This window comes from Xyrauchen texanus, chromosome 21 (genome assembly GCF_025860055.1).
Source record: "Xyrauchen texanus isolate HMW12.3.18 chromosome 21, RBS_HiC_50CHRs, whole genome shotgun sequence".
Lineage (NCBI taxonomy): Eukaryota > Metazoa > Chordata > Actinopteri > Cypriniformes > Catostomidae > Xyrauchen > Xyrauchen texanus.
In genome coordinates, this window is record NC_068296.1 from 28,801,478 (window position 1) to 28,819,173 (window position 17,696).

Here is a 17,696-nt window from a genome sequence, read left to right on the forward strand (position 1 = left end):
CTTCAAACTGTTGCTACACCATGAAAGTAGTTGACAGAAAAAAGAAAATTTACCGTAAAAGACAGTTTATGCTAATATCTGCAATAGTGGTGCTGATAATGTTGTTGCATATTTCACTACAATTTAAAGAGAAAATACTTTTACTCCTATACATTTCTGGTCCGTGTATCATCCGATCATTCAATTATTCCATTTAATCTGGCAAACCAAAAACGAAATAACGAATCAATGTTTTGTTTTTCTGTTTTTCTGTATGAACCAAATATGAAAATTTTCGTTCGTTTGATTGCTTTCAGCTCGAAACGGGAAATATAATAAACAAGGAAACCAAAACGAAATAATGGGTCGAATATACGTTGTCTTTATTTTTCTTTATTTGTTTTCCTATTTCCCACGGTGGAATCAATTCTGTTTCGCGCATGCACAGTGGATAGTTTCAAAGGAGTAGGTCGCTGAGCGCCAAAAGCGTAGGGTTCGGTCCCAGTTGGTCAAACTTTCCAGTTCAAATGGCACTAGGCGCAAAATGAAGCCTTGGATATTTTATGACACACAAAAAGTGTCCACATCATCTCAAGCACATTTATCGTCCAAAACCATTGTCAAACTGGAGGTTATGTACTGTATCAGCTGAATGAGCAAGCTTCCAGGAACTGTTACTACTACTACTTCTTCTTCTTCTTCTACTACTAGTACTACTACTACACACACACACACACACACACACACACACGAATGATCGGATGATACACGGACCATTTCTTCAGACCCTTTTATTACTTTTGTGGCTGTACACTGCAAGAAAAAACACTGCTTCAAATATAAACTGCATGTGGTTTGGTGATCGTGATGTCTGATTGATGAAAGAATAATTTGAGGTTAATATTTTGGTCAATTTGATCTTTTTGAATCAGTTAAACCAGTTTAAAAAATGGACTGAATCTGAATCAAAATCACGAGTGAAACACCAGACAACGAGTGTTTTGTCTCTCCCAGAATCTAAAGAGAAGAGACTGTTCATGTACGTTTTAATCTGTTTTTATTTGTTTTATTTGAGACGTTTTTGTCTTAAAGCCCATGGTGCAGGTTTTTTTTTTGTTTTTTTTTTTTGGCAATTTTCTAGTTGGTAATAAACATTTAAACAGTTATCCATTGTATTTGATGTTGTAGGGTACTACAAAAAAGAAATATAATACGGAAAATTAGGTGATATGTTAGCTTTTAGCTACAGCTTAGCGATTATTCTTATTTCTCCCACAATGCATTCCATGACGTCACATGAGGTACTCGCTGACTGTTGGACGACAGAAGAAAGCCCGTGGCCCGCCTTACAATTGAGGGAGAGTGAGACGAGGAGTAGCTAACTAGTGAAAGAGTGACAGTGACAGATTTATAAGTAAGTAGATAGATAGATAGATAGATAGATAGATAGATAGATAGATAGATAGATAGATAGATAGATAGATAGATAGATAGATAGATAGAATAGCATAGCATAGATAGAATAGCATAGATAGTGAGAGATAGCATAGCATAACAGATAGCTTAGAGATAGATAAAGAGTAGATCATAAATAACGTTAGTCAAAATGGTTTATTACTGTGTTTGTGGCGGTGCAAGAACTCCAGCAAAACTGGACATAGGGTCCATTCCTTCCCCAAGGACAAAGGGATCTTCCGAAGCTGGGTGCAGTTTGTGAAGATTAGGCGGGCAGATTTTCCAGCTAGCTCTGTCACCGCCTACTCGAGAATATGCAGCGCGCATTTCAAAGAGGAGGATTACCACTCAGGGGATGCTAAGATGGTCTCACTTGGATTAAAGAGTGAGAGGAGTGCTAAATTACTTCCTACCGCCGTGCCGTCTGTGAACGCAAACCTCTCTGCTTGCCCCGTCCCGAGGTCGAGAGACACCGTCTGCCGCAGCGAGAAATTGCCACGGTAAGCATCATGCTAACGTTAATGTTTACAAGCTGCGTGTTAGCTAGCTCTGTGTGTATTTTGTATACCGTGTTCCCTTTAACACAGCCTCCACTAACTTACAAGCACGATCACTCTGACATTAGAAGAGCATATTTCGTGATTCACGAATAAAAATTAGAATAATAACAAAATTGCCCTGAAGTAAAAGTCCATATCATCATGAAAGCTTTATGGCTGTGCCATAGGTTATTGTTTCCACTGGGAAACTAACGTTAGTTGTAGCACACACGTCCCATTTTATTGATGGACTTATGAAATGACTGGGAATATTTACTTCTTGGAATTTCAAAGATGATAAGTAAATAATTCTCAGTACTTCCAAGTTGAAAATAAATTATTAAATGTTTCCATGTACTCCTGCAATGTGCTTGTACACCCAATGTGCTTGCGAATCACTGTTCTAAGTATTCATAGTATACCCACCTCTTATTTCACCACTACAGCCATTTGCATTTTGCTGACCCTTTTTCATATTTGTTCTTCCTCATTCCAGTTAGACGCCATAGTAGTCAGTGCTAGTCTGCTAGAATTAGTTCAAGTAGCTGAGAACGGCTGAGGCTACATTCCACCGCGTCTACCTCATGTGACGTCATCGCCGAATCGCGTAAAAAATAACCGTTTCTAACCAAAAACTACAAAAACTGGACTTTAACACCATTTTGGAGACATTTCTAACTTTATATACATATCTTGACTGCTTTATCTACCCATTAATCGACAGTGGTGTTTAACCTGCACCATGGGCTTTAAACATTATTAATGTTGAAAATGCTGATAAAGGTGTGTGTGACAAGATTTGTTCAATTCTCCTGCCTTTCCTAGAGAAATTTTCATAAGTGTAATAACTAGCAGATCGTGAGTCAATAAAATGCATTTACCATTTATATTTTACCCAGATACCATTTGTATAAATCTGTGAGCAAATTTAAAAGTGTTCTTACACTAATTATGCATAATAAGCCGACAACGTGTGTGGTCATGTAAACGCATTAATCTTCTTTCCTCAGTGTAAGGTCACAAACCGCTTAAGAATAAACCAATCGACACTGTAGATTTTTGGCCATTACCCTGATTTCATGTTCTTGGTTTGACAGATAATCTGATATTGATTTTCATAATCTGATATTGCGAGTTATCAGAGTACTGGTGTGCATGTAAACAGTATAAGAATGAATGAATGAGATGAAAAGGTAGACAGAAGGATGCAGAGCTGAACTAATACAGCTTTTGACCCCTTCCTCCAGTGGGCATCTGCTAGGCCCTGGATGCAGGCTTTAGGATTCAACAGATGCAGGTGTGGGTTTATGAAGCATCAGCCATTACCACTCATATCCATTCACATGTTTATAAGCAACACTGCAGCTGACGGATATGATGACAGAGAGTGAAATTAAACTAACTATTTACAATTTTTTGAATGAAATGTGACTGTGCTTGCACATACAAAACTCACTGTCACAATGCAAGTGTGTTCCTATGTGATTGCTAGGGTATTCGGACACAGCAAAAATCTAAGCTAAAGTCTGATCACTTAGAAATGTAACAAGCTGCATGATTTGAGGTATCATTTATGTCCATAGCTCACAGTTAGACACTGAAGATTAATACTAAGGTTTAGGGGTTTGTTTAAATCCACAATCCTAAGTATGACCAATAATAGTAGATGTTTGGTTTAGCACCACTAACTAATAGAGAAAAGGACAGATAAACAGACTAATTGGGACTACATTATAAAGATTCAGAAAAGTTGCAGCATTGTGAAGAAGCTTGTGTTTGGTTGATTATGCGCAGCATTGTGAATGTTATGGTTGGCTTGTACAAGTGTTTGATTTGCAGTAGTTCATGTTTGCAATGATGATGTTGCTTCTGCTGATTTCATGTCTTATGTGTGCATAATGTGCATACTCATGAGAGAGATTGGTGATTGATTCTCAGTTTAAACCTGTAATTTGTGCTACAGAGGCCCAGATAGGGTGAATATAGCAGAGGAGGGGGAGGGTCAGTTGCAGAAAAAAGAGTTTCTAAATCAGTGTGCATTATTAGAAGAGGTAGGGATGACTCAGTCTCGTGTTGCTTTTTCGTGTTTGTTCCTCCTCATTGTCTCGGGGGTCACAATCCCCTACAGTCAGGTTCTACCACCTCATGTTAACAAAACATTTCACAAGATTCTGCATCATGAACTTTTAATGAAATCAGTGAAAATTAAGATTACATGTAATGTGTGTGTGTATTAAGATAAACTGTTAAAGAGGAGAATAAGGGAATGGGCATTCATCCTTTTGAACACAGTGTTAAATTTCCGATTTCACACTGTTTGTGCTATGGATAGGAATGCTAATTTAAATTGTGCAACTTGTTTATGAGGATGTGCTATTATTTTTCTAAGCAATCTGAGTTTGTTCTGGTGGATTAAATATAGCTGGAAAAAAAAAATCGCACAGATTTACATTGAACAGGTGGGCACTTTTGACTCCAGAACACCATAAAAACCACTCACAAAAAGGCAGCATAATGGTGGTGTCTCACAATTTCTTCAAAAGACATAAAAATGTTATTCCACAAATTATTCTCACCAAATAATTATTTAAAAGATTGAAAAATTTTGGTTTACATGTATAAATGGCATATTAATCTTTGACTCACATGTCTGGTGAAGAACGTGTCTACTTCCTGTTGGATTTTGGCCTGGCAGTCTGGGTGGATTGCTAACAGGTAGCACGTGAATGCTAGAGTGTTGCTGCTCATCTCGTATCCAGCCAACAGAAAGATGAAGGACTGAGCCATGATCTCATCTTCTGTCCTCATTGTCTTCTGCTGGGTGCGCTTGCTGGATTCATGGCCAGGACTGTTTTCCTGTCCGTTGCCTGTCCCCTGCTCTGTGCAAGCCAGTTCATCGGGGTGGTTTACCACATCAAAATGCTCCAGAGACAAACACTCACGGCGGCTTCTCACATCTAGCATTAGCTGCAGGAAATCCCGTTGTCACTGTAGATAACAGTAAACACAGATCACAAAAACTTTGCAGCTTAAACAATCCTAAGGTGGTTAGTTGGTCTCTCAAGTTGAGGTTGACCAATAGGGGATTTTGCCGATACCGATAACTAAGGTGGTGGAGAAGACCGATAAGCGATTAATCTGCCAATAGATTTCAAAATCTTTCCTTACGAAGATGGGCGCATACATAGTAGCTACAAGAGTCTAAAATGTATAAAATACCAGATGAAGTTTGTTGTTCAACTAAAATCCCAATAATAACCAGAAGAACATTTTTGAAATATTTTAGAAAGATTTTGTGCACAAAGTGGGACTTTTACCTACAATCCATACTATAAATATACACAAGGGATTGTTATTTTGAGTCTTGGCTCTGTTACAATGCTCTATAAGTATTTACCAAATTAAAGGGTAACTAAACCTTAAACCAACTTTTTTTAGTTAATGATCTGTAAGAATGGGGCTTTATTAGTACTGGTCATTGATTCAAGTAATTTTTTTGACATTTGTGTATAAAGTGTTTTAATTCTACAATATATGGTGTAAAAACGTCTGAGTGCTGCCCTCTTCAGGTTGAACGGTGGCTACTGCAGTTGAATTTTCCTATTGGCTGTTTGCGGTACTTCGTGATGTAACCGGTGACCGCTGACGTAAGCAGGTTCCAGCTCACCACGCCCTTAGTACGAACGACCACGCCCATGGCAGTATAAAAACCATCTTGTTTCATCAAAACCACTGTAGCGAGTCAGGAGTTGGAATTGCGAGTATTGAAAACGATCAGGATAGAGTATTTTAGCATCTATTTAGCATAGCATTTATATAGTTATTTAGATTATTTAGTGTAGTCTAGGTAGTTAATTAGCATATTTGTTAGTGTAGTATTGTTAGAAGCATAGTTAGTTAGTAGCATAGTATTGCGTCAGTTAGGATAGCTTCAAGTTAGCGTAGATTATCTGTATTTAGTACAGTGGTCAGGATGGTACGTAGGTGTAGTGTTGCTGGTTGCAACAGCACTGCTGGACTGTATAGCTTTCCAGCAGACTTAGAAATTAGGTGCCAGTGGTTGCATGTCCTTGGCCTGGAAGACCGCGAGTTCCCGCCTAGAGCTGTAGGAGTGTGCAAACTGCATTTTACGCGGGATTGCTTCTCCAACGCAATGGAGGTGGAAATGGGCTTCTCCAAACAGCTCGAGCTGAAAAGCGACGCAGTGCCAAACGCTGCTCCTCCTGCATGGACTCCACCACCGCAGCGGCGTCTTGAGGTGAGTGATCATATATATTTGAATCACAATTTATGGTTAGGCTAAAGTTAATCCTCTGGGGTAGACAAACGCGCCGACGCATTTGCTGGATTTTTTCACATAGCGGCAAAATATGAATATGCCTACAGAGCGCGCGCTATTGACATCAACTCGATAAAACTCATCAGATTCATGTACCTGTCGTCTTGCAACCGTGTGAGGAATAATAATAACGTAATAGTAATACTCCTGGAGAAAATTACCACTCCAGTCACTCTCCATTTTAGAGTCTGACAGCAGCTGTCAATTAATCCGTCACTACGGGTCTCAGGTGCACGCCCCCCCCCGCGCTCAGCCCAGCCCTCGTTTCGTCCCCTCTATCCCCGCTGGTGTCTGCCCACTTTTCCAGCATTTTTCAAATATTGCTAGTGGGTGGAGTCAGACGCTGAGCAGGGGTTTAGTTACCCTTTAAGCTTTTTATAGCCTTTATATTCACAAGATGAAGAGTTTTGAGTATTTATAGATATTTCACCAGATAAGGTTTAATGTGGAATAAAATGTAATATTATTTAGAAGATATGAAGTTGGACGATTTATGTGCTGATGAGGCACGTTTTCATATGGTTTCATTTTTCTTTGCACACTCTTGCTTCAATTTAGAACACTTGATTATTTAATAAAAATAACAAAATATGCACTGAAGTGAGGACAAAATTTTAATGAATATTGTCAATGATGAAATGTTTTGATACAGCAAATCCCCAGTTGATTGTTAATCAAGAACAGTAATACAAGTTTGCCACTATCGGCATAGTTTTTTGCCAATAGCCGATAGTTGCAAAAAGCAACTATCTGCACCGATTAATTGGTAAAGCTGATAAACCTGTCTACCTCTACTCTCAAGTTGATCAAGCTGGATAGGCTAGTCTGTTTTGAGGTTTTAGAGGCATCTTGGACACTTTTCACCTCTTTCATCCTTTTCACAATAAGGATGTGCAAAACTACATATTTTCATAATCAACTAGTCGGTGGGCTCTGAACGACTAGTCAACTGTCTTGAGGGAAGCCCTGTATAATAAGGCTGGTTTTGGGTTCGCCTGACTCCGATCAGGCATTTCCTTAAGGCCTTTTCCTGTGTTCAGAAACAGCTAGACAGAGCACAACTGAAGTGAACAGAATGGAGGGTACTAAACATTTTCAGTAGTTTAAACTTGACACACAGTATTTGTGGGTTACACTCAAAAAATAAAGCAAGATGCAACGCAACGGCCAAAAACATCTGTATGAATGTAAATGCCTGTAACAACAAAAAAATTAGATACAGATATATTACAGTATGAGACATTTTTTTGATAAAGTAGTCGACCTCACTAAACGACTAGTTGATTTTTGGACGTCTACTTGACTAGTTGACCATCGTGACCTCTACTAAACACCAGTTTTGCCAGGCTGGGAGACCAGCTTAAAACAAGTAAAACCAGCAATCTACTGTACCTTAGGCTGGTTTAAGTTGTTGCTTTTTTTCTGAAAGACTGAGCATAGCTGTACCTATTCTGGAGGCAGATCATCCCTCTGTTTAATTATCTTCTGGATACAGCTGATAAAGAAATGGTTAATTTCATCTCTCGGTTTATTGCGGAGAAGGCCAGCGAGAGGTGCGAGGAGGAATGGAAATGCAACTGCATAAAACCCCCAAAATGGAAAGAAAACATTAAAATATTATTTGATAGAACTTCAGCTATAAGACCAAGAACAAATGACCTTTTTCCTCTTAATCATATCATGAATATGTTAATATTGGTGCACGAATGGGTAATCTGGATTGTTCTGGGAGTCCACCTGCATACCAAACGCCACACTGGCAATCACATCCATTGTGAAGAAGCTGAAACACCAACAAAAAAGCATTTCATACTTCATATTACTTATAATAACATAACATTTCATTACAATCTCAAAGTGGCATCTGCAAACAAATGATGCTAAACATTTTCCCAGAACTAACTGTGAGCCATTTTTGGAATTACTTTTAACCAACTGGTACCAAGGTGATATTTATTGGATGAATAAAGTCAGTTACATTCAAGTTCACACAGTTCCATTCAAGTTCACACATGTACCACTAACATTTGACAACCGCAAAGTATCCAGTTACCTTTTATCTTAATTTACAACTATATATCTATTTTTATTTTTATTAATTTTGTTTCGCTTAAAGAGGTTTTTTGTGCCATATTTCTTTGAAATAAATGCCAATATTTTGTTATCTAATGCTATATCATTCACTGTATTTAAGGTAAAGAAATCCATACTTGTGTATGTCAAAGCTGTCCCCGAACTCGGCATGGGTCTTCAGGTTTCTCAGTAACAACATGTTGATTAGGGGAACCATCTGCAAAATGAGTAATGTGCCCATACAGACGTTAACATTAGTAAACAGCAACCAACATAGAGTTTGATTATAGCATATTACCACAAAGCATATTTTCCTCTAAACTAAGGACCACAATTACACAGAACAAATAATGAAAATAGTTAATACATTTTTTCAACAGTCCTGAAGAGCACATGTGAGATAGCCGTGAGGTAAGCCCATTAACACCTGTTCGTTCCTTGATTCTATGAACAAAGGGATGAGCTTGATATAATTATCTCCAAAGAACTTATTAGCTTGCTATTACTCTGGCATTGCTTGGTGTTAAGAACCTGGTCTTCCTCTCTGTCCTATGGTGGCAGTGTGGGGATAGTTTCTAGTTGGCTGGGGGAAGTAATTGTTTAATTGATTTGTTTGGGGTGTGGTATATAAGTAACCCTCTTTTGTTCAGCCTATAGGCTCTCTATCTTTGAGGTAGGATCACCTCTCTAGAGGAGTCACAAAGCTCTGCTCGTTATTCACCTGCAGCAACTAGCCCCATATGATGTTTGTTTTGTTTAAACCCTTCGATATTTTTGCTTACTATCATCATTTGTACTTCATTTATAATAAATCTATTTTCTTAATTGCATTTTGTGTCTGACTCCCCCTTTATGTTGCAGTCTTTAACTAGCCGGCCATAACATAAATTGGGGGCTCGTCCGGGATCCTATGGAGCTGTGCTGGTGAGTATGTGATTTGAGTGCTCACCTTTTTGTGAATGAGTTAACTCCATTTAGTGAGTGTGTTTACAGCTGGAGTGCCTGTTTAATCCTTCCTATGGAGCACTATTTGTTGTTTTTGTATATTTAGCCTTTTTTAAATTTATTCTGGGGGGAGGTTTAAATCTCTGTTGGGTGTGCGCTTTTGGACTTTTGGTCTTCAAGACTAATTATCACAGAGTTAAGCATTTAATGCTGCCCTGAGCCAGGAACACCCTTTGAAGACCAGATAGAGTTTAGTTAGTTTTGTATTTGTTCAGTTAAAAACTGGAGTTTTCTTTGATGCTATGGTTTATGGGAATTGTATTCATTGCCATAGTAATTTTTAGTCTGTTTGCGCTGCACTATTCTGTTTAAGCTTTATGCTTTACTGTTCACAGACTTAAAACTATCCCACACTGCCATTATTACGTAAGCAAAAGAATAGTACAACCATGGTACATGCAAAAAAAAAAAAAACAGTACATGGTGGTAAACATGATGGTCAATTCGGCAATGCAGTAATACTTTAAATAATAAATGTTGTCATATTACTTGAACAAAACAGGTTTAAAAGAGGTGCAGTAAACAACACTTTAAAATGATCAGGTAATTCAGCAGTGAAGGACAGATGCTGTATGTATTACCATTTTTGTCCACTAGAGGGAGACACAAGATAAGTAGTTCTTGAGAGTCTTTAAACTCAAAGAGTTCCCTTTACTCTGCTGTATGAATTGTGTTAATGTGTGCATAAATAATAACAGAAATAAACAATATCTAGCCACAGCTATTAGTGTCATGTTCCAAGCAACTAGGAATTTTTCATAATGACACAAATATTTTCCTTTTCTATTCAATGTTTATTACTTTAGAAAACACTGAAAGACTACACTTCTCCACCTGTGCTTGTTTGGTCCATTCATTTGGGAGGAGAGGACCAGAGATGACACAAAGGGCTGAAGACAGCTTAAGCACCTCTAGGCACAAGATTCTTGGAACTGCCCTCTTTCACACCTGCCATCGCTTTTTCTCTTCCTTTCTATCTCAGTCAGATGAGAGGCTGCCCACACTCTATGTTCAGGGCTCTGACTCTCCTCTCTGACACCCATGACTGCAGCCGTGATAAGCCAGCAGGTCTTATAAGACCTATTGATCCTGTCTGCTCAAGAGGAGAGAGCCAGAGAAAGAGATGTATGATAGAACAGGAGAATAAAAAAGAAAACAAGCAATATAAAGGGTGTTCTGACAAGGCTACTGTTGCTGAGAAGCCAGTCAAATCATTTCAGTTTTCAATTACTTCACCAAATGTAGATCAACTTCAAAGTTTAGGTACCCTGTTAAAAAGGCTTCCACTACCACAAATTTCCATGCTGGTCCAAGCTTTTCCCACCTGTTTTTCTAAGGATTTTGTATATGCCCACCTAAAATGAGTAATGATTAGTGTCAAAGGTTGCCATAGCAACAAACTGGCTTTTGGTCTATAAATTTTTATTTTATTTTTTTTTAACTATTGAGGCCCCGATCACAATACATTTCACGCTCCATTCACTACCATTCAAATGCATCCGAACATGGGCGACCGGAAACGCAAGCTCATGCGAAGAAATATAGCTTTTCATTGTGGATGAAAGTTCAAGTTTGGTGAACTCTGACCTGAGAATATAGATGGTTAGTAGAAGTGTGACCAACAGAAGATAGAAACGTCACACACTGACCTCTTTTTTTTGTAATAATTTTGTATTGTTATTTTATATTATATTATCTTTTATCATTTAAAATGTAATATTATTCACTATTTGTAATATAATATTTCTCAAAATGTCATTATATTCAGTCCGTTGTGCTGGCTGAAATAATTCCTCATGCTCAAAGTTTTGTGACTGCCCCACTAAAAGTACTGCGATGCTGTAGTACTTTTAGTGAATTGTGGATTTTTTATTTGACTAAGTACACAGAGGTTCTCTCTAAGTGTTGACCTGAAGTCACACCTCGTGACTGACTTGACTAAACAACCAATACATTTTTACCAACCAGTCATATTTTCTGTTTCAGGAAGGAGGTGGGACATTTCCAGCATTTACAGTGAAAAATAGATGTGAGAGTCGTGATTACATATAAATTAATTAGTTATAAGTGAATATGATTATACATTTGAACACAACTTTTACAAAACTTTGTGAAAATATTTACTTCACCAGTGCTAGATTTTGATGGCCTTTGCTGTATGCTCTTAACTCTGTGGTTAGTTGTACCAGTAACCGATACTTAATAGTTATTTATAGTATAACATTAACATTAGCCTATTGCACATTATCATATTATAAAATGCTTTATATAACAGATTATGCATTTATCTGTGTATGTATCAGTTTATTTTATTCATGAGTCATTCTAAAGTGTTACCAATATTACTTGTAATAACAAGAACATTTATATAAAAACTATCACTTTAAATATAAACTCTCTTTATCTGGCTATGAGTCTTGATACATTTACAGTATGCCCTCATAAAAAAAAATGCCCCATCTTGATTTCCAGATCAACTTGTATTTTAGATCAGTGCTTCTCAACCTTGTTGACTCCAAGGCCCCCCACTGCCCAAGACAATATCCTTCAGTATACCTCCAATAGCCAGTGTCCTCACTCGAACTTGATGTGTCTGATTAAAATAATTCATCATGGATTTTTTTTTCTAGAAGTTTCAGATAGAGTCTGATAATTTGTAGGCATACATCTTAAACAAATTTTTTTTTAGTATTTTTATTTAATTATATTAATATTTATTATTTTAAATGATATATTAATTTAAGTCAACTTGAGGCCCCCTTGGAAGTGTGCTGAGGCCCCCTAGTGGGTCCCGGCCCCCTGGTTGAGAACCACCATTTTAGACCACAAAGGGTTCTGTTTCTGGAAGACCCACAAATGTAACTAAATTGCTAAAATACACAGTATAAGCTAAAGCTTCACAAAACAATGCTCAACATTCTGTATTCACCAGTGGGTCAATTGATATCTAAGTTTTACTGAAACAAATTCAATTCCTCTGAGGCCTTACTTTGTAGTAGAATAAGGTGTGTGTGTGTGCGTGTGCGTGCGTGTGTGCATATTACATACTGATGCATATTGACTGCATGTAGGCAGACAGATGAGGACGACTGAAGAGTCTGATGGAGAGCGACAGGAGTGGTGTCCTCTGTCTCTTTCTGCCACTACACCACAGCTAATAAAAATCAATACAGGCAGCAAGTGAATGCCTACACATTTGCATGTACATTTATACACATCACACACACACACACACAACCTGGGGCTTGATTATACATTAAATATTCAGGCAAGCTGAATTCTGATCCCTATTTGATTTCACATAAATGCCTCGGCCAGTAGTAGCTAATATTTAACAGTGGAATGTATTGCTTGTTTGAAAAGCGTCAGGCTTTACTGTGGTTTAAAAATGCAAACACAACAGTTCTGTTTACTGTAATTAAGCTAATGGAAATGCTTTCAGAAGCAGCTTAGAGGCTTGGATTAGCATGCACTGTAAAGATGTTTACGAGCTCATTAGAAGTTTACATATTTGTAATAGTGCAACAGAATTGATGTGTGTGGATTGCTAGTGCACGATGTCACACCATGCCAAATTTAGCTTGGGTGAATGTCACTCAAGTGTTATGGATATTTGGTGTAATGAATGTGCTTTTTTCAGCACACATAAGGCAGTGAACAAGTGCCCAGCAGCATACATGGGAACTCCTTCAACAATGTTTATTAAAAAGCATGCAAGCGACTGTGTTTTGATTTGAACCAGCTGTAGTCCAGGCAAAGTCTGGCAAATTTGAAGAAGCTAAAATATAAGAAAGCAAAAACTTTTTTGGTAACTGCATAATTCCCATATTTCCATTTGTGTTATTTAATAATTTTGATGACTTTACTATTATTCTAAAATGTAGAACATTTTTATAATAAAGAATAAATATGGGTGTCCAAAGTTTTTACCAGTACTGAATGCATTTCTTTTGTTTTGATTTCTGTTCGTAATGATCTATTAAATAAGTTATTACATTTATGTAATTCATTCATTTGAATGATTATTCTGTATTTAAAAAGCTTTTTTGTTTTGGTTCACTCAAGCAAAGAAATATACGAAACCCCTTATAGGACAGGGTGGGATTTTTTAATTGTATTATTATTACTTTCTCTAAAATAGTTTTGTGTTCCCTCGCAATAGTTTGTGTTACCTCTAAATAGTTTTCCATTCCAATGCAATACATTTACCATGGTTTTACAATAGTAACCATATTTGAATCTTGATACTCATAGTAAAACCATAATAATAATGTAGGAAAATGAAAACTATGGTAATAAAAATGCACTGTCACAGTGGCAGCCTCCCAGAATGCAACTCAAACTTAAATCTCGAAACTTATTTCGGGCGCCAGGCAGATAGGTTAGGTCTGCCAATATAATAAACAGTTTTACCACAGATAACTCAACGAAAAAAAACCACCAGTTACAAAAAAGGAAAGAAAAAATCAGATACTAAATACGATTATTATCATATATTGTTTATGTCATATAATATTGATAGTATTCATCAAACACAATTCTTTAAATGGTCTATTGCTTACTATTAACAAAAACGTTTCACAGAATCAACAAATCATTTTGTAATAAATAAACACATTTCACCATCAGGGTTGCACTTGTAATTGTGTTGTATTGAACAAAGATAAGTCATAATACATAATAATCAAAACTCAATACAAGTGGTCAGTTCATAAGTCTGCACTTGGAGTCCACTGCTATAGCAATACTCAGCAGATTCATTCAAAACTCACACCTGTCTGTAACAACAGGAAGGAGGAATAAGAACAATTATAAAAATAAAATGAGAGGAGAGATAAATAAAAAAATGTGTTACATCACATTGGCACTTTCTACTCCAAACATGTCATTTACACTTGCACTATGTGGAAAGTATGTATGTAATGTCAGTGTCAGTGATGTTAATGTAGCACTATTTTAAAGGGATGGAACTGAGTTATTATTTTTAAAGGAATAGGATGTTTATATTTCAGTACCGTCACAGCACACATAACTATTTCAGAAAAATATTCCTGCCCTGTCCTTTAAGGGGCTCTGTAGAAATACATGTGAATACCAAAGACTTTTAATTTCAGCAGTGTTTTGGAAGACATGCTGCATTACAATATTCAAAAAAATTGTCAATATTTTTTACTACATATATTCCAAAAGCCGATTCTCTCTTTCTTAGGAGATTAAATCATCTGCTATTCTTGGCAATCCTAAAAGAGGACACAAACTCACATAGGGCAGCTTCCAAGAAAAGTTTATGCCCAAGACTAAAATATATTTTCAATTAAGAAATCAACATTGACAACATAATAGGATTCAACAGGACTCGTTTAATCTGAGATTTATTTAATCCTATTCGATCATTCAGTGGTACATGAAAAGCCGTCACATGAGACACATGAGACACATGAGACACAGGAGAATCGATCCTGCTCTGTCATGTAAGAGCTGATGAACGGTACTTCAAAACACATTACCCAAGAAGACAAACAGCAATTAACTGTTGTCATCAAAGACCACCCAATCACAACTCAGCAGTCACATGTCTCAGCCAATCACAACTCCCCAGTCTGGCCAATCATACAGTTTCATCAGACAGATTCATCTCTGTCTGTTTATCTTTGTCCTATGAAGAGAGTTGACTGTGCTTCTCTACTCCCCAAGAGTGATAGGTTGCACTCATTTCTCAGGGTCTGCTGCAGACATTACGACCTCATCTGTCTTTCGTCTGTCTGTTTGTCTGACTACAGCACATATTTACTGCCCTCTCCTAGCCATACAGTGTTTTAAGGAGAGAAAAAAATCTCCAGGGAGCAAGAGCTCCAAACCACCAGCAAACATATAGTGAGCCCGTAATTAACCCTTTCCTTAACCCGCCCCTTTCTGGAGTAACTCCACCCTCTTTTGAAGATAATTTGGAGATATCCAGCCTGAAGCTATACCTACTGGGTTTTAAAGGGCTTGAGTCTTATCACCTAACACTGATTGTATGAGTAGTGTGTTTAGAGTTAGTGTAAGGTTGGGGTAACTGTCTCATAAACATACTAGTTAATGTCTTAATAAAAATCAATAAATGGAAAATGGTTTTTGAGGATTTGGTTTAGGGGTAAAGTTAGGAGAAAGAAAATATAATTAGCTCAGCATAAAAGCACCTGAAGTCAATGGAAAGTCCCCACCATTATGGAAAAATAAGCATGTGCGTTTGCTTGTGAGAAAAAAAGGGTCGGGAGATTTTCATCCTTGAGACTAACTTTTTAAAACCATTTTTAATGGCTAGAAAATCGAGAACCTCTAAGGATCCAAGTTTTTGTTCCAGCTGGATTTAAAAGTGCTACACTTGATTTATCAACTCAAGGGCGTAACGTGATTACATTAAAAACAACTGCTTCTCAGAAAAGCTTCATAATTTGTGCACACAATTAGATTACAAGAAAGGAAAACTCACCTCTGTCATCTTGGCCGCACTGAAAGACAGTGTGAGGACGCTGCTGATGCGTTTCCAGAGCTCATCCTTTAACATGATCAGACTCTCGCTCATGGGTTTAGTGCCGGCCCTAAGTGTCTGCATAGAGGACACATATGATGGTTTTCAAAAGGGCAAAATTAACCAGATAAGCTTAACAATTTATTTGACCCAGGTAGAATTCGACTTGTTTCAGTGACAGACAATATGCATGTCCACACTGAATGTAAAATTGTTGTTCGATATCACAGGATCATAGCCAATTAGATCATATTTGATGCTAAGTATACATCTGTAGCATTTGTGTCTGTATTTTAAATACTTGAGTAGAGTATATTTCAGGCCTAAAAGACAAGCCATTGGAAAGTATAAAGACTTTTCTCAGACTGAAAGAGTTTGAAAGTGTTAAAAGAAAGAATGGATCCATCTTAGCAATGTTACTTGAACAATAGTTTTGGGTTCATTGTATTGCACACTTCGCTGACCAGGCATATTCTGTTAGGATGTTGGGTTGACTTTGATGATTAGGGTTTGCATTTGTAGATATTTGTTTATTTGTGCTAACAGCAGCCAACACATCCAATTTGTTTTAGTTTTTTTTTTGTGCCATGGCAATCTAGTTTATGGGTTCTCTCCCACTGTCAGTTAGACATGGTGTTTGGCTTGTAAATTTGCTTGTGTAAAGAGGTATGCACCCATCCATGCACACAAAGACACACAGGTCAAGAGGTAGCTGATAAGCCCCATTTGCGCACATGGATTTCATATTGATCTGCCATAATCGTTTCTTTTGAGCATCACCCAGCAGGCTTTGCTCTAGTAGCAAGGCCATCTAATGACCTTTGACTCTGCTTTGATACATAAGTCATGTGATCACTAGTTTTTCACCTCTCTGGTCTGGCAGAGTTCAAAGCTCTGGAGCCTTGCGACAATGCTTTACCGTTCAAATAGTGTGTGCTTTCACTACTGATTCATACTTACACATACATACCTACATAAAATCCCATTGACTGTGGAAAAAGAATGTAATACATCAAATTGATTTATTGGATTTTAAGATATAAATAGCATGTGTGATCATAAATGCTGAGCTATGCGATGACATCAAACAGGAATTTAATGATGCCAGAAATATTGTACACACATCAAAAGTACGCAAAACACAGACGTGAATGCTTGTCCAATGCAAGCAAGTGTGCAGCTCCATTCTACAATCTTTTTGCGTTACTGTGGCTGCAAGAATCTCAAGCACTCAAGATAGCAATAGAGTTCATTTTAAATGTAAGCAGCATTAAATAAGATGCCTTATCATTCAGGTACCTAGCTATAAAGATGTCAACATTGACATAAAACCCCAATTCTGAAAAAGTTGGGACAGTATGAAAAATGCTACTAAAAACAAAAAAGAGTGATTTGTACATTATATTCACCCTTTGCTATATTGAAAGCACTACAACTAAACATTATATGATATGAAATTCATTGTTTTTGAAAATGTACAGTAATTTTAAATCAGATGATTGCAACACGCTCCAAAAAAGTTGAGAGGGGCAATTTAAGACTAATAACAATTTGACAAGTTAAAATAACAAGACAATGTGAAACAGGAGATATTAAACAGGAGAGGCAATTGTGTCATAGTATATAAGGAGCATCCAAAAACACCCTAGTCCTTCAAGAGAAAGGATCATTCAAGACTTGTCAATTTGCTAAATAATCCAGTACTTTGACATATTGGAAGTTATTTTGGACATTTCACCCACTACAGTGTACAATACTGTATATTTAAAAGATTAAAGGAATCAAAAACCAC

General features: G+C 37.2%; 1 protein-coding gene across 1 annotated transcript in view; it reads right to left on the minus strand.

Moving 5' to 3' along the window:
- Positions 1 to 17,696, minus strand: part of tbxas1 (thromboxane A synthase 1 (platelet)) — a 111,937-nt gene that overhangs the window by 22,547 nt on the left and 71,694 nt on the right. Inside the window, 5 exon segments of the mRNA XM_052152531.1 lie at positions 4,620 to 4,961; positions 8,523 to 8,602; positions 10,225 to 10,483; positions 12,439 to 12,544; positions 15,866 to 15,982. Coding sequence (XP_052008491.1) covers positions 4,620 to 4,937 — 318 coding nt within the window. The 5' untranslated portion in view covers positions 4,938 to 4,961; positions 8,523 to 8,602; positions 10,225 to 10,483; positions 12,439 to 12,544; positions 15,866 to 15,982.